Below are 23329 nucleotides of genomic sequence, written 5' to 3'. Positions count from 1 at the left end.
TCCCTCCTGGAGCCAGTAATTGCCCTAGGGTATGCCCCCCCCCCTCCTGCTATGTCCCCGGGGCCCACTCCCGGCACATAGCTGTTTTCTGTGGCTCGGCTGGAGCTTGACCTGCCCATCTAAGCCACAGCACACGCTCCGCTTCCGGCAATCAAGAGCATTAAAAATGCTCTTGCTTGCTGGAAGCGGAGCAGAATTGCTTTCGCGCAGAGGGAGCTGCCTTTTCAGCAGCTCCCTGTGTGTGAAAGTAATGCACTCTCTTGCAGGAGGCGGTGAACCAGCAGGGACTGCGGGCCTTCAGGCTCCCTAAGCGACCCCCAACGTAAGTCACTGGGTACTCCCAGGAGATGGGGATTCCTGGGGGCGAAATCGGCCTGGCGAGATGGGCTGTGCGGCCCAACACCCCATTCTAAGAAGGACTTGTCCCGGGGGATGGGGTCCCTGGAGCTGAAATCGACCCAGGGAAAAGTGGCCACGTGGCCCCTCTCCCCAAATCCAAAATCTTTTTTTTAAAGCTGGCCCCGGCAAGTCATCGGAGTACCCACTTCCTTTCACCACCACTCTGCAAATGCTCCTCCTGGCGAACTACTAGTTGGGGAATGAAGTCCCCTTGGCTGCTGAGGGTCCCTGAGGGCGCACAACCCTTCCTGTTACCTCCAGTAAGACCCACACAGTCAAATTGCTGAGAGGTCTTCTGAGGGCATGCCTCCTTTTCCCATCACTCTGCAAATGCGCCTCCTGGCATTCTACTGGTTGGGGGATGAAGTCCCCTTTGATGCTGAGGGTCCTTAGGCGCCAAGAACCCCTCCTGTTACCTCCAGTAAGTCCCACACAGCGGGACTCCTAAGAGCTCCTAAGAGCTGGTCAGAAGCCCCGCCTCCTTTCTCCACCACTCCACAAACATGACTACTATTTAAAAAACCTTAGAAATTCACTTAAAAAGGCAAAGGTTACAGGAACGTTATAGTTAGGAAATAGAATTAAAAAACCCTTAGTTAGTTTCACTCATACAAAACCCTAGAAATTCAGCATGTGAGGCATATGAGCTGCAGAGTTGCACACTGTGCATAGATTGCCGGGCCCGAAGGCGGGCGTGGGAAGCAGTGTCTCGGTGTGCACCCGGGCCCGAAGGTGAGGGTGAGACCAAAGCCTTTTTTGAGGGTGCTGAGGAAGAGTTGGGGTCGACAGTCTTACTTACGACCCGTTGTGCTGGAGTGATGTCCTCGACGTCGGAGTCTTCGGCATCTGAGGATCCTATACTCTCTTCGGCGTGCTGGTTCTGGCACGTCGATTCCCTCTTCGAAGATGTCATCGGGGATCGAAGCTGACGAGTGAGCCATAGTTCTCCGAGCTCGTCGGTCCCAAATGGTTTTCTTAGAGCGGAATGAGGCACACGCCGAACAGTCTTTGGCCTTGTGCTCCGGGGAAAGGCAAAGGTTGCACACCTCAGGTAGGTCGGTGTGGGAAAATTTCGAACCACATTGAGGACACTTCTTGAATGGTGTCCTTTCCATGAGCCAGAAAGTAAGGCCTAGGTAGGGCCGAAGGCCTTTATCGACGACCGGAATCTAAGACTTCAAAGTGGTAGAGAATCGCGTCGATGTAGCGCGATCGAAACAATACCGTCAAACTGGGTAAGGATTGCGTGCCGAAGGAAAATCGGTTCCAAACCGGAGCGCAGGAAACACATTCGAGCCCGATGGCGGAAAAAAACTATCAGGGGATGGAGCCGATGCCCATGCGCAATGTGGTCCTAAGGAGGAGTCGCCTATCTCGTGACTTCCAAAGAACTTTTCAGGACAACAACAAACTGCAAACATCCGGGCCCAACACTAGGTGGCGATCTATGCACAGTGTGCAACTCTGCAGCTCTACATGCCAAAAACAGATGCATACTGGTAAGTAGCATTTTCCTTACGCCCCCGCAATGCACTGCTTATGATCACACATATCACATCACTCATGACAAGGTCAGTGACATTACTGATGACATCACTGATGAGTGATGACGTCTCAAATGAAATCACCAATGACATCATCCACAGAACCACTCACACCCCATACAACCTCTTGTAGGCTCACTCACACACCCACACAACCATACACTTACCCATTCAGCCACTCATTGAACCGGTCACTCACCAGTGCAGCCAATCACAAATCCACACACTCACCCATACACTTACTCATGCACTGACTTATTTACCTACAATCACTCACTCAACCACACAGCCTCTGAACACAGCCACTCATTCACACATACAAGCACCCACACAACTACTTATATACCCATTCACACATCCATACAAGCACTTACACATAAGCTTACTCACCCACACAGCCTTCACACTGACACTCACTCTCCAATACAGCCACTTACACACTAACTCACTTAACCAAACACCTACTCAAACAGCTACTCACTCACCCATACACCCACCTACACCAGCAGTCACTCACTCATACAGTCATTCATACACCCACTCATTCACCAATAGTCACCTCACACCATAGAGACACTCACACTGCCACTCACTCACCAATTCAGCCACTGACACACCCACTCATTCAGCAATACAGCAACCCACTCACCCACACAACTACTCACACACCCACTAATACACCTTTACAGTCACTCACACACCCATACACACAAGGATGCATACTGTCACACAGCCACTCACATAATATATGTTAGGAGTAGTGTCACTCAGTAGTATTGCACCTAGTATACAAATTTAACTTTTGTAGTAGGTTAGTATATATGTTTAACAATCATAAATTCTTAGAAAATACTTACACTCAATAGATGATGTCATCAGTGATGCCATTTGAGATGTCATCAGTGTGTATGTTTCTAGATTTATATATCGTGGCTTATAACCTGTGAGAGTATCCAGGCGCTGTCTATGGGCGCAGAGTGATTAAATGATTTGCCCAGAATCACAGGTTGTTGCGCTGATGCCAAGACTTGAGCCCGACCCCCGCTCTGCAGCTGACTATATCATGAGTGATGTATTATGTGAGATCAAAATCAGTACATTGCATGGGTGTAAGTTATAGTTAGCTCAGGTAACTATAACTGCTGAGTTCGAGGCATGTGGGCTGCTGAATTCATATCTGTGCATAGATCGCCGCCTAGTGTTGGGTCCGGATGATTGCACATTGTTGTCCTGGAAGAGTCTTCGAAGTATCACGAGATAGGTGGCTCCTCCCCTGGACTACAGTGCGCATGGGCATCGCCTCCATCCCCAGATTGTTTTTTTCCGCCATTGGGTTCGGATGTGTTTCGGTTCCCTCTGTCGGAATCGATAATAGTTTTACTTTCTAACTTGAGACCAAAAGGTCTTTAGGCTTGACGTCGGTATCGTTTTTCGTTCGGGTTTGACTATTCTTCAGCTCCGAACTCTTGCTGCCCTTCCGCGTGCTGTCGGCGCGGACGGGCCTACACGACGCTCCAGACATGGAACGAACCCCGTTCAAGAGGTGTCCGGTGTGCACCTCCAAGTATTCACACCTCGATGTGCACCCAGTGTGCAACAAATGTCTGTCGCCGGACCATGACGAGACCAGGTGTATGGCCTGTTCAAAGTTCCGGTGTAAGAAGACCCTCAAGCTTCGTCGGGCCGCTAGGCTCCAGGCCCAGTTATCAGCGCCCCCGCCAGACAACATCTTCGAAGGAGGCGTTGGAGACGCCAATGTCTTTCAAGTTTCGGACTCTAGCCCGGCGTCGGAAGAAGAAGAAAACTACGACGCGGGAGACGAAGAGTTTGAAGAAGTCGGCGGTGAGGTAGGGGACGACGATGGGGCCATTGCCACCGTGGAGGATAGCTCAGAGGAGGAGCATCCTCAGACGGACTCAGGGGTCAACCCCCATTATACGGCCCAGGTCGAGGGATCGCCTTCGGGCCTTACCCAAGATCTTGTTCATTGTCCCACGGCCTCGCCTACGGGCCCAGCCACGGACATTTCTGATGTGCCACTCCCGTTGAAGAAAACGAAAGTGAAGCCATCGGGGTCCACACCACCGGTTGTGAAACCGAAAGTGAAAGTCGCTCTGGTGGGACCGAAAGCTCCTGAGGCCTCGAAGTCAAAGAAATTCAAAATGGCCGACGGCAAGAGCCACGCCAAGATGGCCGACCCGAAGACCCTGGTGTCGATGCCGAAGGCGAAGACGACCGACGCGGCCGCGTCGGCGCCGAAGGTGGTCGAGGTCGATGACCCGAAGAAGGCTCCGAAGAAGCGTCAGGGCGACGCCGAAGCTCTGGCTGCGCCAGCTCCGGCCGTCAAGGACAAGGATGGTGGTGTGTCGGCTCTGAAGACTGTGCCTTTAGCCGACCCGACTTCGGACTCGGGGAAATCGCTTGAGCAGGTCCAGCCCTCTCCGGCCTTGACCAAGAAGGTCGTCGAGTCCCTGCAGAGGATTCGGAAGGACGCGGAGGCTCCCGAACCACAGCATGTGGTGCCGAAGCCTACACCAAAGCCGGCGAAGGCGCAGACGCCTATCCGCTACACGCTGCCGCCGAAGACGACGCCGAAGGCTTTCGCTCCAAAGCATGGGGCCGGGGCGCCTCTGAAGGTGGTGTCAACGCCAAAGGCGTCCTTGGTGGCGCCGAAGCCTCGGCTCCAGCCGCTCACAGATGAGGAACGTCGAGAGGTTATCATCGACGCCAACACCGGGAAGCTCTCTCTCCTCAAACGGAAGATCACCACGGAGCCGGTGTTGGAGCATTATCGTATTCCACTCAAACACAAGAAGGACTCTTCGGGTACTTCAGCCCCTATAGAGCCTGCATCTCCACATAATTTAGAACTTTCGCCAACGCATTCAGACGCTGGGGAAGGTAACGGAGACGAAGAGGACGAGTACAACTATCCAGCATACTCGGATCCAGAGGAGGTACATGAACCTTGGTCTGCCGGAGGCGACCCTGAAGACCCTCAGTCGGGTCAGGAACCGCAGCTTTTTGCTGCAAAGACTTCACCAACAGAGGACTCTGCAGCCTTCAACGCTCTGATTGAGAGGGCTGCAGCTAATCATGATGTCGACCTACATTCAGATCCTGTGGATGTCGATTTTCTGTTTGACACTTTCTCAGTGGCTGAGAAGTCAGTCAAGACATTGCCAATGCTAAAGGGAGTGCTGAAGCATGCGCCAGAGGTTTTCAAGGAGCCCACTCGGGCGCGAGTCGTCAATCCTCATATTGATAAAAAATACAAGGCAGCGCCCTCGGATCCAACTTACATCAAGGGACACTTGCCACTGGATTCTTTGGTGGTATCCAACGCACGTAAGCGGGCGAACTCGCAGACCACGGGTGACGCTCCTCCCCCAGACAAAGAGTCGAAAATATTTGAAGCCTCTGGTAAAAGAATTGCTGCACAGGCAGCTAATATTTGGCGCATTTCAAACACGCAGGCCCTACTTGCACGCTACGATAGGGCACATTATGACACCCTAGAAACACTTCTGCAGCACTTGCCTTATCAGTACAAGGAGGCAGGAGAAATGTTGATTCAGGAGGGGAAGCTGATCACCAACGCTTCCATCAAATGTGCGCTGGACGTGGCTGATACCGCCTCTAGGGCGATCAACACTAGTGTATTGCTTAGGAGACATGCATGGCTTAGGATATCAGGATTCAAGCCAGATATACAGACGACCATCCTGAACCAAACAGTTAATCCTGTCCACCTGTTTGGCCCTGAGGTGGATGCGGCACTTGAAAAAATGAAGAAAGACACGGACACTGCCAAGTCTATGGGGGCCCTCCAGTCTCAGCAGTTTCGGGGTGGTTCCTTTCGCCGCTCCAGTAACAGAGGCACCTCAAGGGGTCAGGCATCACAGTCCACACAGTATTACAAGACCAACACCCAGACCTCATACACCAACAAGAGTAGAGGTGGTTACAGGGGCAACAATATCAAAGGCAGAGGACGTGGAAACAACAGCTCCAGGTCCTCCACAGCCAACAAACAGTGACGCCTTGTCACTGCCCCCCGACCACACAACACCGGTCGGGGGGAGACTCCAGCAGTTCCTGCCCGCGTGGAAATCCATCACCACGGACAGGTGGGTCAGGTCTCTTATCCAGTACGGTTACTGTCTGGAACTTACTTCCACTCCACCAAACATACCTCCAAGAAGCCGTCCTATGTCCGGCGAGCACTTGCTCTTGTTGCAGCAGGAGGTTCAAGTCATGCTGCAAAAAGGGGCAATAGAGCTCGTCCCACTGCAAGAAAGGGGTACAGGAGTGTACTCTCTGTACTTTCTGATCCCCAAAAAGGACGGATCCCTAAGGCCCATCCTGGACCTCAGGCCCCTCAACTGGTACATTCTATCGGAGCACTTCCATATGCTCACGTTGCAGCAGGTCCTCCCCCTGCTTCGACAAGGGGACTTCCTGGCTACGCTAGATCTAAAGGATGCGTATTTTCACATCCCCCTGCATCCTTCCCACAGGAAGTACCTCAGATTCACGATTCAAGACCAGCACTACCAGTTCGGGGTTCTGCCTTTCGGGGTCACCACGGCGCCAAGGGTCTTTACAAAGTGCCTGGCGACGGTGGCAGCGCATCTACGACGCCAAAACGTCCACGTCTATCCCTATCTGGACGACTGGCTCATTCAGGCAAAGACGGAACTGCAGTGCGCGGACCACGTGTCCCGCACAATTCACCTCCTGCACGATCTGGGATTCTCGCTGAACTATCCAAAATCCCATCTCCAGCCCGCCCATGTGCGGCAGTATCTGGGCGCGACAATAGACACTCTGGCAGCCACTGCGCAGCCAAATTCAGTGAGAATCGCCAGTATCCAGACGCTGATCCAACGATTCAGACCTCAGCACTCGCTTCCGGCGAAAGTGTTCATGCAGTTGATAGGCATGATGGCCTCCTGCATCTCCATAGTCCCGCACGCGAGACTACATATGCGTCCGCTTCAGGAGTGCCTAGCACGTCAGTGGACTCAGGCTCACGGGCAACTAACAGACCTAGTGTTGGTGAGCGGTCGGGCATACAACTCTCTGCATTGGTGGAATCCACAAAACCTTTGCAAAGGCCGACCGTTCCAGGAGCCTGTGCCACAGATTATCCTGACAACGGACGCTTCTCTCCAGGGATGGGGAGCGCATGTACTCCACTACACAGTGCAGGGACTATGGACACTACAGCAGAGGAAGATGCACATCAATGTCTTGGAACTGATGGCAATCTTCATGGCGTTGAAGGCCTTCAAAGTACATCTGTGCAACAAGGTCGTGTTGATCCGGACGGACAACATGACGGTCATGTACTACATTCAGAAGCAGGGGGGCACACACTCTCCGCAGCTGTCTCATCTGGCTCAGAGCATGTGGAAGTGGGCCATTCAGAGGAACATCTTCCTCATGGCCGAGCATCTCCCGGGCAAAGACAACCAGATGGCGGACCTGCTCAGCAGGCACAGCCACCAAATGCACGAGTGGGAGATACATCCATCAGTACTCCAACCGTACTTCCAAAGGTGGGGTCATCCAGAGATAGACCTGTTCGCCACAAAGGAGAACGCAAAATGCCAAAGCTTCGCCGCCAGGTTCCCACACCCGCAATCACAGGGCAATGCGATGTGGATGAACTGTTCAGGCAGGTTTGCGTACGCTTTTCCCCCAGCACCTCTGATACCGCTGGTGGCGCGCAAACTCAGGCAGCACTCGATGACTCTCATCCTGGTTGCTCCAACGTGGGCTCGCCAACCATGGTACACCACGTTTCTGGAACTGTCCGTGGTACCGCATCAGAGGCTTCATCTCACACCCAGCCTTCTGACGCAGAGCCATGGCGACATTCAGCACCCGGATCCGCAACAGCTCAACCTGGCGATCTGGCTCCTGAAGTCCTAGAGTTTGGCTACCTCAACCTTCCCCCCGATTGCATGGACATCATTCGGGAGGCAAGGAAGCCCACTACTAGAGCTTGTTATGCGGCTAAATGGAAGAGGTTTGTCATTTACTGTGTCAACCACAATATTGACCCTCTGGATGCTTCCATTCAGAACATAATTTGTTACCTGTTCCACCTGTACCGATGCAATTTGGCGTACTCTTCCATCCGCATTCACTTGTCGGCAATGGCAGCATACCTCCAAAGTAGGCAACACCTATCACTTTTTAAGGTCCCTGCTATCAAGGCTTTTCTGGAAGGACTCAAGCGAGTCATTCCGCCACGGACACCACCAGCTCCGGAATGGAACCTCAATGTGGTTCTTACAAGGCTGATGGGTCCTCCCTTTGAGCCACTGCACTCTTGTGAGCTTCAGTTTCTGACTTGGAAGGTTGCTTTCTTGGTAGCAATTACATCGCTACGGAGGGTTAGTGAGTTGCAGGCGCTCACCATCCAGGAACCTTTCTTCCAAGTACACGCTAACCGGGTGGTACTCCGCACTAACCCTAAATTCTTACCCAAGGTTGTATCTCAATTCCACATGAACCAGACAATTGAGTTGCCAGTGTTCTTCCAAAACCCAGAGTCGCTGGCGGAGCGGATGCTCCACACCCTTGATGTTAAAAGAGCCTTGATGTACTACGTTGACAGGACAAAAGATTTTCGTAAGACCAAGCAACTTTTCGTTGCTTTTGCCTCACACCACAAGGGAAACGCTATCTCCAAAGCTGGGATCTCTAGGTGGATCGTGAAATGCATTCAGATCTGTTACGCTAAGGCTAAACGCACTCTCACAATTCCACCAAGAGCCCACTCCACCAGAAAGTTGGGGGCCTCTATGGCTTTCCTAGGTAACATTCCCTTAGAAGATATCTGCAGAGCAGCCACATGGTCTACCACACATACTTTCACTAAACATTACTGTGTAGACGTGCACTCCAAACAGCAGGCAGCTGTTGGTCAGGCTGTTCTCAAAACACTTTTTCAGACCGCTGCAGCTGGCACGGGCGGCCGCCAATAATAGGAGGACTGCTATGTATTCAATGCACAGATATGAATTCAGCAGCCCACATGCCTCGAACTGCAAATGCTACTTACCAGTATGCATCTGTTCTTGGCATGTAGGGCTGCTGACATTCATATCGCCCACCCTCCTCCCCGGCGCCTGTCGCAGCTGCAGTATTCATATATATATACATATGCTCATAGCATGGGCATCACTCACATACTTCACTCCATCTCTGCCAATGGCTAAAAACAATCTGGGGATGGAGGCGATGCCCATGCGCACTGTAGTCCAGGGGAGGAGCCACCTATCTCGTGATACTTCGAAGACTCTTCCAGGACAACAATGTGCAATCATCCGGACCCAACACTAGGCGGCGATCTATGCACAGATATGAATGTCAGCAGCCCTACATGCCAAGAACAGATGCATACTGGTAAGTAGCATTTGCAATTTCATATACACACAAAACCTATGTGTTTTTATTGAGGATAACCCTCCACAAATCCCCCCTTTTATTTAATTACTATAAGCATAAACATTTTTTGGGGGCACCCACTTTTTTAAACATTACCACCCTATTCCCTTACCCACCTCTAAATCTTAAAAACACCTTTGCCTCCCAATTCTCTTACCCACCCTTAAACTCTAAAAACAACCTTACTACACAATTTATATACCCACTCCTAAACCTTAATATCACCCCTTCCATCCAATGCCCTTACCCATCCCATAACCCTAAAAGAGACCCTTACCACCAGTTCCCTTACCACCCTGAAACCCCAAAACACCCTTAGCACCCCAAATCCCTAAAAGGTAGAGCTCTGTCCACTATGGGTCCAAAGCTGTGGAACAAATTACCACTGGCTCTAAGACATTGCAAAGAACACCTAACATTCCGCAAACAATTAAAAACCATCTTATTCAAAAATGAAATCTAACTCCATCCCTCAGTATGTCTGCTGATTTACCGGTCAAGAAGCGCAGAGATACTCCTGGCGGAGTGATTCTAGCGCTATACAAAACCACAAATAAATAAATAAACACCATATGCACTTACCCACCCCTGAAACCTAAAATCCCCCTTACCGGCATCTCCAACGAGTAGATCGTGAGCGCCTAGTAGCTCCCCAACTACTAGTAGCTCCCCCACTACCTGAATTTCCAAACTATATTTAAAGCTAGATAATTGAGTGATAAGTCATGGAGTATAGGGGAGACTTTTTTTTAAAGCATATCTTTATTGGCATTTTTAAACGAACATTTTATAAATGACTGCATACATCTTGCATAATATAACCCTTGGATTGGTTGTTTCGTTCTGCATCATTACTTCTTCTTCTCTCACTTTTTGCATGGCCCCACTATGTGTATTATAATCTGTATATAGCTAAGTCCTTATTAAAGATGATTCTAAAGTTTCTATCAGGGAAGTTGTTGAATGCCCTCTATATTCAGTAATCTGGGATTTTTATAACAATATGAAGAAAAACTAAAAGGAAAAAATACTAAATGTAGAACTTAACTCTGAGGAGGTAAGACGTATTAGGGTCTTGTGGCAAGTCTAGGGGGATGTTTAATGCATGGGGTTCTCATCCAGTATTGTAACCTGGGATGAGTCCGATATGTTAGCTTTTATGTTCTGCACGTTTATGTCAGTGGAGGCATAAACATTTGTATCCTCAATCTGGCTAGTTATTCAGTATGGCACTTCTGCTTCCCTACTCCTCTCATCCTCTGCGTTGGATGTTCCCAAATAATTACCAATTCTTTCCACTGGTCAGCTATGGGGCGGCGCCTTAGTCCCTTCACCTCCTCCCTGATTAAAGCTCAATTAGTCATGTCCCTTTTTCAGGTGTCTATCCGTGGCCCAGTGATGGATTTCCAGGACATTGTATTGTATTGTATGTTGGATTTATATAGCGCTTATCACCCAGGGGTCTCTAAGCGCTTGCCTTGGGAACCCGTCCTGGCTTTTTCCCTGTGAGATAGCCCCTACAGGGCATCCCCAAGGTGAAAGCCAGGCATCCCGCCGCGGGGGCCGTTGAGGAGATTAAGCAAGCTTAATGCCCAGAGTTGCAGAGTGTGAACCCATGATTAGGTCAGGCACCGAAGCGAGAATTATCGAGTCCGTGGACATTTGAGCTCAAGACCCTGCCGCGTCGGGAATTGAACCCTGGTCCCGTTTCTGACCTCTGTTTCAGGGTCTGCCTGCTCTAACCAGTGAGCCACACTTCGCCACATTGCGGTCTACCTTTTTGCTAAGGCCATGGCCAGGTCTATGAATTCCCCACTTACTGTTTTGGTGGGAGTGGAAAAAGTCTTAATAAGCATACCTCAATGTAGGCGCTCAGTGTACGTCCCAGTGTGTCATTTATCCTCAATGCAGCCCCAAGTCATATGTATGAAGTCTGCATCCTCGTAATTACACCTCGGGAAATAACGTATTTTCCCTCCATATGCAACCCGGAGACGGTGGGGAGTCATATAGGTCATGTGTATATAATTGAACTGTGTGTATTTCAGTCTGGTGTTGCTAGATATCATCTTGGGTTATGCTAATACCTTGCACCATTTCGTATCAGTGAGTTCTCTGTTTAAGGCTTGTTCTCATCGTCCCCTGAGTGTGCACAGTGGTGCAAGAGATGCCTCGATTAAGGCTGCATAAAACCATTTTACCTGGTACCTAATGTACTTTTAGACAATAGTGGTCCCTTACAAGAGAGAGAATTAGGAACAATGAATATAGACTCAGTCGTTGCTATATTAGTTTGACATGTCCAGCCGGACAGAGGTCTGATATTTACTTATAAAGAATAGAGAGGTATTTACAGAGCAATACACAGGGTGGGGCACAAGCCTGTGCCCTACTTAACACATGAACAACGTACAGTTAAGGACAAAACGGGGAACAAAGGGCTTTTAGTCAAAAGCTTACGGTTCGTTGCACCGGTAAATACACAGTGTCAAAGTACAAAGAAAACACAACCTACACCTTTACACTTTCAGTACACATAAAGTTTGGAATGTATAAGGTGTTTTCAAATTGTCTACGGCGTTTCAATCCGCCTAAGCGTTATGCGGATCATCATCAGGACATAGATATTATGCCTAAGTATAGGAAGCCTCAATTGCCGAGACAAATTGGGCGGGAAGTGGGCGATAAGGTGAATCGCGAAGCGGAAGGGATCCAATAGATTAATTTAACCTGGCCAGTCAACTCATGCGTTCAGAGTTGCAGTAGGTTCCCTAATGGGTTCCGGGAGTGAGCGTCCGCACGATAGCAAGGTATGGAGATACCAGGACTTCACAATCGTGAATTTTCCAGCGGAGCCGCGTCGAGGGGTACAAGACAGATCCTGCTCTCTGCAATCAATGCATATTGGCTCGATTGGTCCCCAATACGCAATGAAGCTCATGAGGCACAACATGCTTTGAGAATAAGTCTTCTCTTGCAGTTTCGCTATTGGCGACAGACCTCCATTAATACGTGAATTAGGTACAAATATAGCCTTTTGTTCACTTTTCTGTAGTATACAGATTTTCTATAGCATACATGAGTAAGGTGGGGATTTGTGCACCCTCGTCCTGAAGGAGTTTTTGACTCCGAAACATGTTGACGCACACAGAAGGTTAATGTACATCACAATACATTAAAAACCTCACTACACACCTTTTTTTGCAATACCAGTTCGGGGGCCCATTAAAACTTTTTTGAGCTACCCCACGAGCCAGGTATTTTTTAATCATCACCTATTACACTCCAAACCCCACTACTCACTGACCACCACTACCCTACACACACCACAAATAGTCTGTGTATAAGTGCTCCCGCGTAGTTGTAGGTAGTAGCACGCCGTATCCCATAGAGGGGTGCGAAGACCCCTATGATGAAGCATGACACCAAGGGTCCTTTTGGTGTGTGAGGGGTATTTTAAAAACACCTAGTGCTCCCCACCATTGTAGGGATCACTGTCACCTATTAGTGGTACCCTGGCTTTGCCCCACTCCATCCAGAGAAAGAATAAAGGTTATATTTATAGTAATAGTAAACCGGTCTCACTACAGCCATCCAATTTCAATATTATTGTTTAGGGTACATTTTGCATTCATCCAGCCTCCCACCAGTGCTGTTCGTGGGGCGACCTGCAGGAGGGAAACATCCGAGTTACAGTAGCAAATTGAGTCATTGTCCGAGTTCTCCAACCACCCATCGTTCAACTCAGACGGGTGGGGGGGAGCGTATCCTCTTATAGCAGCCATGACCTCCACCGCTCACAGGCGTTCCAGCAGAGCCTGGGAACGTGTCCGGATTGCCCTACGCCACTTTTCACCTTTTGTTGCCGTTGACCCTGGACCATTCTCCGCCTGTTCAGGGAAGGTCCGTTCTCCTGTCAGGGGAGGTGCTTGATCCAGTCCCAAATCTGGTGCGGGGTGGTGATAAAATGCATTGAGTCCTTATCACTGACTCTTAATCATGCAGGAAATAAGATGGCATATGCGATGCACAGTTTTCAGAGGTGTTTTTTGGATTCTGTAAAAGAAGCCCGCTGCTGCACGGCTTTTGTGAAATCAGGAAAGTTCATTACTCTCTTGTTCTCCACAGTGATTTCTCCTTTTATCTGGTCTTTGGTCAGTATGTGATCTCTGTCCTTAAAATGCAGAAATCTGGTGACCATGGTCGAGAACCCGCCTCAGGCAGAGAGGGTCTTGAGGGCATCTGATGGCCTCTTTCTAGTGCAAAGAATGGGGACATTCTCTCAGGCACTATCCCTGTTGGGAGCCATTCTTCAAGAAAAGCAGTAATATCTACGCTCCAGCTGTCAATGCTCTCAAACAGGCTAATAATCTGCAGATTATTTCTCCTTGCCCCGTTCTCTGCAGCCTCTGCCCGCAATTCTAGCACATTGACTCTGTTACTGATTGCTGCCATCTCACCCCTCATCGATGTCACCTTGGGGTGTATATCTTCCAAAGTCCGTTCCGTGGTGGCAACTCTCTTGACCAGTCGCTTATTATTGCCTCTGAGCAGACCCTGATCAGTGTCTACATTTTTAATTCCAGTGCTTCTGTTTTGCCGTTATTGCCTGTAGGATAGGGTCCATTGCTGCACCACCGCACCCCTCCAGCAATAGGCCCTCTGCTCCCGCGGATGAACCAGATGCAGCATCCGGGGCTTGGCCATGATCATTGTCGTCTCTTCCTGGCTATTTAGCCCATCTCTGCATGGCCCTCAGACAGTTGATAACGGTTCTGTGTCGCTCTAACCCACCCCACTGCCCCTTCAGTGGATGCCGCCAGTCCGGTCCCTGGTTCAGGTGCCCCCAGTTGATCTAGATGCCCTCAGTTGATCTGGTTGGTCTCAAGTCCCCTGGCCTCTGCTGCTGGGTGTACCGCTTCGGTTGTCTGATAGAGACAAAGGCCAGTTCAGGTTGAAGTATGTTGCATGACATGCGGGTTACAAGTAGAGCAGGGCTCAAAGTCCTAGTCCTCACATATAGTTGTTCCCTTGCCCACCACCAGGACCAAAAGACACCCCTTCTGGCCTAGGGCCAAGTCACCCCTCTCTCCTCAAATGGAGGGCGGCTCCTAGGAATGCAGCAGGATGATGTTCCCAGTCTCACAGCAGTCAGTTGTTTATTATGCAGCTTTTGGGATGTCGCTTCAGCTCCAGCCATATGCAGCAGTTAGACAAGCCATGGATGGGCGGACGAGTATGACGTAATCTGCTCTAGTATCCAAAGCCCGTCAGGGCATTACTCCTGCTCTCGTCTTTGCTCTCAGGCCTCCAGAAGCACCCGGTCCCAGCAACTCCACCCAAGGCGGCAACCACAGGCCCCTCTCCCCGGCTGGCAAGTCTATCTGTGGCCCTTGTAGGAACGCAGCCCCTCACGCCTGGTGAGGTTAGAGTGCCGGTGGCCCCAAGGTCCCACCGTGGGAGCCCACAGGATGGCGGCCCAGCCCAGCTAAGTGTGTAGCACGCTCTCCCCAGCTATCCTCAACTGGGCTCCGCAGTGCCTCCTTTGATGTCCTCTCCAAATGGGGGCCCGCCATGCAGCCTCCATACATCTCTGGCCAGGCAGTATCACCCGGTAGGCCGTCTCCTTTAGGCCCCCACAACAACACTCCGCAACAGTAGCAGGCTCTGGCTGGGGCGCTGGTTGGGAAGAGTCCAGAGGTTCCCTATCTGATTCTCCGCTACCGCAGGGGAAGCACCAGGCAACAGGCTGCTTCAGTGTCTCAGGCAGGAAGCCCACTCATCGTCCCCCACCACTCCATGCCTCCAAGGTACCGGGCACCTTCGACTCCACGCCTTCTTCGGGACAGGGCCCCCACCAAGGGAGAAAGGGGGTCTGCCAGTGCTCACCATCTTTGTGTACCTCTCTAGGGATGCCCCAATATAGGACTCAGGAGCAGTGGAACAAGCTTTCTGCAGTCGGCTCTCGAACAACCTCTGTGTGCCGCCATCTTGGCTCTCAGCCCCAAGATGTGCCGGGGTGTATCTCTCTTTTTGTTCTTTTGGCAACGCGATGGGCCGGTTTGTTTTGAGCCCCAGCCATGCAGGGAGGTACCCGGCAGTGCTCCCCCACTAATTCTGGCAGTGAGCCCAGCTTTAATCTTGTGCAATGGGTCTGGATGCCAGTGTTCAGCCTGGAGCACTGCAAATGTGTGTCCTATCACATCAGCGCCACGCCGACCCCTACTACCCCCTCCCCAGAGGGTTCCAATACTTCTGGCTGAGGTTCCTCATCTTACAAGCCATGTCCAAGGCTGTAAACCACGTTATGATATCACCTACTACATATTTGGGGACAATCACTTTGGGAATTTTAGGGGCAACAGCTTCATCTTTCTCCCTATTTAAAATGTTGCTGCCACCAGAGATGGGTCCTAGGCCCATCTCAGCCCTTTCCTTTTCTATGGCCAAGAGTTTAGCTTCAAGGGCTATTCTTTTAGCTAGTTTTTGGAGATCGGGTCTTTCTCTTCTGTTTCATCCTCACTGACATCACCATCCCCTGACTCGGGGTTTTCTTCCCTTGCCATGGCTCTGTCTTGTTTACCAAGCAAGGTTTGTAGATGTGCCTTAGTTGGTTTAGATACAATGGCAAGGTCCATGCTTTACAGAGGTCGTTAATGGAGTTAACTTAAGTTTCTTGATGGGACCCAGGTTGAGCGCCTGGCTAGTACGCTCTGTCTCAGACATGGTATTAGATCAGTTTAGACCTTTGTAGAAATTCAAGAAGAGAATCCATCCAACTATTTTTATTTTCTAAATGGCTAACTGTCTAGGACACCTTATAACATCTAATGCAATTGGACCGGGGTACTCAACTAAAGGCCCTGCCAGTTTGAATAAAAAAACATTTTTTGGATGTGTTGAAATCTGCTAACACGTCATTGTGGATTTACTTCATGGAATCACCTATTGACCAAGTGTTCTCAGCAAAGTCTTGTATCCCACCGATGAACCACCAATGTAGCAAGTTGGCTCTCTATATAGTGCACCAAAATGAGGTTCACTGTGCAGCGAGTCCAGGCAACCGTTATTTGTTTACAGAGGCGAACATGATAATGCAAAATTCTCTATTTTCTGGTATTGTGGGCGAGCAGTTTAGGCTAATCAGAGGGTGGGGCTAAGCATTTGTTTCACTCAGAGGTCATAAATCAGACACACACTCAAGAGTAAATCAGAGACCAATTTAGAAAAATAAGTTGGGGAGCTCGGATCACAAGGGTCCTTGTGGCAAGAAAGCACAGTTGATATTTGGGTACCCAGGCTGGGACCCGTTTGAGGGTACACAAATCAGGGCAGTTGGACCACTCTGGAAGTGCGTCTTTGCAGTGCTGATGTCCCTCAATGGCTACTCGGTCTTGTCGCTGTTAGAGTCCCGACTGGACTTACACAGGCCTTGTTTGCTGGAAGGGGTCTGGTACCCTGGGCATTGGTGCTTTGTGGCTCACTCGGTGGAATGACAGATCTGACCTTCTGGTGCAAAGATAACTCTTCCTTGGTGGCTATTGCATCGGACTGGCCATGGAGCGGCAACCCAATGAATCGGACTCGACCTCTTCGTTGCCTACGGACTGCAGCTGTAAAGGAGATTCCTGGCAATTTGTTAAGGGCTGGCAGTCTACCGGGGGTCTTGGCAGATGCTCAACTGCAGAAGAAGCCACTTGGTCACGATTGTCGAGACTGGTGCAGGAAGGCAGGGCTTGGCACCAAACGTCCACAGCAAGTCTTCATTTCTCGCAGCTGTTCTTTGTCCTCCTCTTCTGGCTCCGTCGAATTTAAGTTCCTGGCATCAGAGGGTGCCACCTAAATACTCAATTTAGGGGTGTTAAGGGGAGAGACGGATAGTAGCCAATCGGCTACCTACCTCTAGGGTGACTACACCCCCTATATGACCACATCCAGTGAATAGTGGGCATAACCTTGACCCCCAGTGAGTCTAATTTCACCAAAAACCAAGATGGTGTAATTTTATTTATCAAGTAGCTCCCCTTAGATATGGAACTGGCCTGATGGTGAACACGCCTCCTGACTACCTAATTTTCCCACCTTACCTGGAGACAAATGAATCTGAGGGCAGGGGGTGGTGTCTCCCAAGCTGGGGGAGGCCAGGGTCACGTATCAAAGACAGCATAGGACTCTGAAGCCTCCTGCCTTGATATGCTGATCACTTAGCCATCCTGCTTGGAGGAGACAGCACCTCAGGCCAGAACAGTCTTGTTTCTGCCATCAGCGAGCGTGAGCTCTCACCTGCGGAGGATCAGAAACCTGTCTGTGGTAGCAGGCTGGTCCTCACCAGTCAGCCAGTACACTAGAGGTTGGTAGGTTTTCAGGGGGCACCTTTAAGGTGCCCTCTGGGTGCATGTATTAATAAATCCATCACTAGAATCAGTGTGGGTTTATTATTACGAGATGTTTGATACCAAACATCTTTAGTTTCAGAGAAACCATCCTGTAGCTGGGGAACTCGTAATCACCAGTGCCCGGTACATACAAGCAAAATGGCTTCCCTGTTCACTGGCAATGTCCAAGAATCGACATGGACGTCACAGCTGCATGCAGATATGCCCTCACATATATCATAATGCACCCTGCCCTAGGGTTGTAATGCCTGCTGTAGAGATGACATACTTCTATTACATGCAGTCACACTTGAGGTGTGCCATTCAGTGTCTTCACTTTTCTCTGCACCATGTAACGGAGCCTGCAGTGGCAGTCTGCTTGAGTAATTTGAGGGGTCCCTTAGGGTGGCACAATACATGCTGCAGCCCACAGGAACCCTCTTTAGTCTCCTTGCCCTAGGTACCAGGAGTACCACTTACCAGGGACTTACAGGGGTGCTAAAGATATTGCAGATTGGAGGCACAATTGTACAGTTTTACTGAAAGAGATCTGGCACTGGGGACCTCGATAGCAGGAACCCAGTACACTTTTGTCAAAATTCCATCAAATTCCAGCCAAAAAGTGGGGGTGACCATTTCTGAAAGAGACACTTTCCTACTGGCAACAACCCCTCCCGCCTCCTAGATGAAGGCTAGTGAAATCAGTTTTTCCTTGTATAGATTAAAGATTGTTTGCTTAATTCTTTTCATGTGCAGTTGTATTTTTCTGTTTTGCTTATTAAAACTGCACCTATGAATGCTTCCACTCTAACCCTTTGACCCCCCACACCCAGCCTGCCCACATAGATCTAAAAGGGAGGAACGAGGAGAAAAGAATTTCAAATGTGTCGGGGGCAACGTTTTGGAGGTGCATGGACATGTCTCTGAGTTTTCAACCAAGTTTTCACCTCTTCATTCCCTGTTCAGAAAATCCATTATCTATTGGTATGATACAGTGGGCTTAGCCCCAGGTCATAAAGTCAGACACTTTTCACCTTCCGTGCATCACACAATCACACAGTAAATTTGAGATGTCACCTGTAATACGCATGAGGTCATGAGTACAACATGGAGCACAAGTTATTGTATGCCTGTACCTTACCGTAACTGGAAAGTTCCAGTGGTTGTTATCAGGTGAGGAGCATTTGAGAGAGAAAGCGGCGTGTGTTGAGAACCTCTTGAGCCAAAATATACTTGTCTCCACATTATTTTGATCCCTATGTATGAACTGGTGGAACCCCTTTTCAAAATGGTGTCTTTATACTGGCTATCTGTGCTTGACATTCATTGGGGCATGAGGTGGGAAGGTTGGTAGAGCGAGTCAACACCTGGTTAAGCCACTTTCAGAAAGCCTGTGGCTTTTGAGTCATTCTCTTTCAGTCCTTATTTTTGAAAAGACTGAACTTCTAGCTCATAGTCTGTTGCATGCTAAGATTTCCTGTGAAGGTCACGAACGCATGAGCAGCATGTAGGCTCAGTGGTTGGAAGGATTGCAGGCTGACATAAGGTGCCTTGTACCATCAGTATCCATTAAGGTTAATGGGGTGACCCTGTGTCCCTTAGAACCTGGGTATTTATGATATAGCGAACAATTGGTTCTGTTGAATAATGCAATTACTGTATTCTGTGTATTTAATACAAAAGCGACGATGGATCTCAAATTATTCTCAATCAATGGAAAACAGTTTTTTTTCAAAAGGGAAAAATACATAGGAAAAGAACACACCAAGAGAAGGAGACTTGCAGATTACTGATGGTACAATGATATTGCGAACCATTGGTTCTGTTGCGTAATGCATTACTGTGTTCTGTGTATTTAATACAAAAGCGACAATGTATCTCAAATTATTCTCAATAAATGCAAAACAATTTTTTTTTTTTAAAAAGGGGAAAAGACTCAGGATAAGAACACACAAAGAGAAAGGGATTTGCAAAAAGCAGAGTATTTGACTCTTTTGTTATTCCCAAAACAATTGACTATGGCTGTCACAAATGCAATCAAATTGCAGCGAAACAGGAGTGACTGTTGTGAAAATAAGTGAAATACGGTGGCAAGCGAGGTCAGTGGTGAGCTATATACACGACATACCCGAACTTTAAATCATCATTGGGTCTTGTCTTCATGTTATGAATTTAGAGATAGGACAGAAATTCTGAATCAATTTATTTATGTCACTTATGTATGTCGTGTATATAGCTCACCACTGACCTCGCTTGTCACCGTATTTCACTTATTTTCACAACAGTCACTCCTGTTTCGCTGCAATTTGATTGCATTTGTGACAGCCATAGTCAATTGTTTTGGGAATAACAAAAGAGTAAAATGCTCTGCTTTTTGCAAATCCCTTTCTCTTTGTGTGTTCTTATCCTGAGTCTTTTCCCCTTTTTAATAAAAAAAATTGTTTTGCATTTATTGAGAATAATTTGAGATACATTGTCGCTTTTGTATTAAATACAGAGAACACAGTAATGCATTACCCTACAGAACCAATGGTTCGCGATATCATTGTACCATCAGTAATCTGCATCTACAGGGCTAGTGTGAATGGGGCACAGTTCATCTTACTTCAGACATGTGCCTCTCAGAGACCTATGGGTCTAGGAACGAGTCAGTTCCATACGAAACTAGTTTCTCAGAAAGCCGATCAGACTTGGCAGAGTCAGTCACGATGTCGGTCAAATATATTAGTGGAAGGGGCTCAGACACAGGATTTTCTGCTAAACTTGAGTCTGTATGTCTACGTTCTCTAGTTTCTGAGCCAAAATAGCTGTATGTTGAAAATCGTTTTGCCACTCAACTTTAAAATGGCTACTGTGCCCCCTACAAAGGAATCTACTTTAACAATGCCCTCTTCTTTTATTGAACATAATTTATATCTACCTGAGCTAATGAATTATCGTTTTGTAATTCCCCAGGTAACCGAAGCATAAGAAGACAGAGGCAAGTTGCAGAGTTCATAAATCGGCCAAAATTGAGAGTACCCAAGAGATATTTTTCTAGGAATACCAATGTTGAGGTGCTGCAGAACTCTCCCGAACAAATAAACTCTAGTAGTATGTTGCAGTCAGAAGATTACTGGGAGCAAATGGAAGAGGAAACTTCCGAAAGTGGCTTTAATAATTCCAAGATGAAAGTCGGACTATCCCAGAAAAATATTGAATGCAAGAGCAATCTGAAAAATTCTCCCTTTTTGAAGGGTCTTCCAAATATGCAGAAAACTCCAAGGATATACAGATGTTCCGAACCGGATGAAGGTTTTAGTCTCAAAGAAAAGCTTCCCCAACTAAAGGGAGAACGTTCCAAAGTTGGCCGATATGCATGTAGTGCTTGTCCGAAAACATACTTTTACAAAGCTAATCTTCTTGTGCATTTTAGATCACATTCAGGTGAAAAGCCGTGCTCGTGTACTTGCTGTGGTAAAAGGTTTAGTCGGCAGGATAATCTGAAAAGACATATGAAAAGGCACACTGGCGAAAGACCGTATATATGTAGTGTATGTGGGAAACACTATACTTGGAAAGAAAGTTTTAGGCTCCATCAACAAACACATATTGAAGGGGATCCCAGCTCAAGCACAACACTGTGAATGTGAAACAATACAGATGGTAGAAAATGGCTGGATTGCTTTGAATTTACAGTTACAACACATACTACTGATATATTTGTGATTTAGGAGGACAACGAGAGAGGGGCTAACAGATTAGATCACAGACACAAAAGGGAGAACCAAAAACACACATTAGCAAGCTGCTAGGTCTCCAATATTGTTTTTTTTTAAATGTCTTTATTGGCATTTAGGAATAACAACAGTACAACCGTGCCCCCAAAGGGGGAAAGCTGGAAATATAGGGAGAAAGAGCGGACATGGACCGAGGGAGGGGGGCCTTGGTCAGAACAAGTTATTGACCATCAATTGCTTTTTTTCACTACTCCTCCAGATTCAATATACACTGTATCAGCTCAAACAACATTTTCCCACACAAAGAGGGTCTTGTGTAGGAGATATCAGACCACCAGGCTAGGGACCTTGTAAACCGCAATGTAGCGTAGTAGGCGCCAGGGGCTTCAGTCTAGGCATGGTATTGGGTATATGTATCATTCAGGAACCAGAGGGTGTGGAGCTGTGCCGGGGTACAGTGTCCTCCGAAGATGCAGGGGAAGGGACCTTTTGTCACATAAATGTCCCAAATGTCTGTAGGGCGAGCGCGTAGTGGCATTAGTTCCCCAAAGAGGGACAGCTGTGCTTGGCAGTATGTTACATCCTGCAACCAAGTATGTCCAGTGTGGCGGGTTTCCTTCCCCAATGCATGGCAACCCGGCACTTAGCCAGTAAAAGGAGCATGCAGTAAGACGGCGGTCGCCAGCAGATGCGTCCCACCACTCAAAGCCCAAGAGGTCCACAAGAGGGTTTTGTGGCAGGCAGAAATCTGTTATTGTATGATTAGTGGTAAAGACCACAGACCAGAATGTCGCCATGTGCAGGGGCTCCCAGGCGAGTTGTAGGAAGGAAACCATTGGCGCTGCGCACCTAAGGCAGCAATCGTCGAGGCTCATACCCATGTGGTGTACAATCTGTATAAGTATTTGAAGTGGATGAGACATAGTCTTTAATTTGGAGAGAGGAACGCCCTCTGGTTGCAGCAATAGGGCCAATGAACATCAGTGTTAAGAGGGTCAGTGTCAACTTCCCAAGTCAAGCATGCACTTGCACAGGTGCTGTATCTTACATGATGGATTAAAGGAGTGTAATCAACCTGCGCGGTTAGGGGTTTGTGAGTATGTGCTCCAGGGCAGAGAGCAAATGGGTGGAATTTGGGACTGTATCATGCAGTGGGCGGCAAGGGGCCCTAAGTTGGTAGAGAAGGAGTTTGAGCGCAGTTGAATGCGACCCACATTTGCCCTCAAATGAGGGTATGAAATGGATATTCGGATAAAGATCAGCGAAGAATACAAGATCATGCTCGCGCACCCTTGCCCTGGTGCCCCATCGTGTAGTGGCAGCACAAGGGGGTTACGGCCTATGGGTATAGAAGGAGTGTATAGATGGGGGATCCTAACGCGTCTTCTCAAGCTGGCCCAAGCCCAGGACACACACTCCACTGTGTCAATCCCTGTTCGTGGGGGCTTATATGGAAGGTAGAGGGCTGTGGGCAGTGAGCATGGGGCCTCAGTGGCCGTGTGGGGTTGATAAAGGATTGGATAGCACCAGATATGTATGTATTGTGCTTGGCCATGTAGTGCGTATAAAGTAAAGTCAGATGCACCCCGGCCCCCTTGAGCGAGCGGCAATAAAAGGGTTTCCCAGGAGATCCTGGGTTGTTTCCCGGCCCAGGTCAGGGTAACCAGGTTGGATCTCAAGCACCACAAGAAGTGAATTGTTATGGGCGGGGGCACATCAGAAAGAGATACAAAAACTCAAGGAGAATCACCATTTTGGCGATTGCTATTTGACCGGCCATAAATAGCAGCAGGCGAGACCACATCAGAACCCTACTCTCCAGCCACTC

The 23329-nt window shown here is 48.7% G+C and overlaps 1 protein-coding gene across 1 annotated transcript in view; it reads left to right on the top strand.

The window, feature by feature from the left end:
- Window positions 1-23083, top strand: part of LOC147662024 (uncharacterized) — a 188921-nt gene extending 165838 nt beyond the window's left edge. The window contains exon 7 of the mRNA XM_086951173.1: window positions 20738-23083. Within this exon, the coding sequence (XP_086807299.1) occupies window positions 20738-21408 (671 nt within the window). The 3' untranslated portion in view covers window positions 21409-23083. The remainder of the gene's footprint in view (window positions 1-20737) is intronic.
- Window positions 23084-23329: the final 246 nt, after the last annotated feature.

This window comes from Lissotriton vulgaris, unplaced genomic scaffold (assembly GCF_964263255.1).
Source record: "Lissotriton vulgaris unplaced genomic scaffold, aLisVul1.2 SCAFFOLD_781, whole genome shotgun sequence".
Classification (NCBI taxonomy): Eukaryota; Metazoa; Chordata; class Amphibia; order Caudata; family Salamandridae; genus Lissotriton; species Lissotriton vulgaris.
This window is presented reverse-complemented; position numbering and strand designations above follow the sequence as displayed.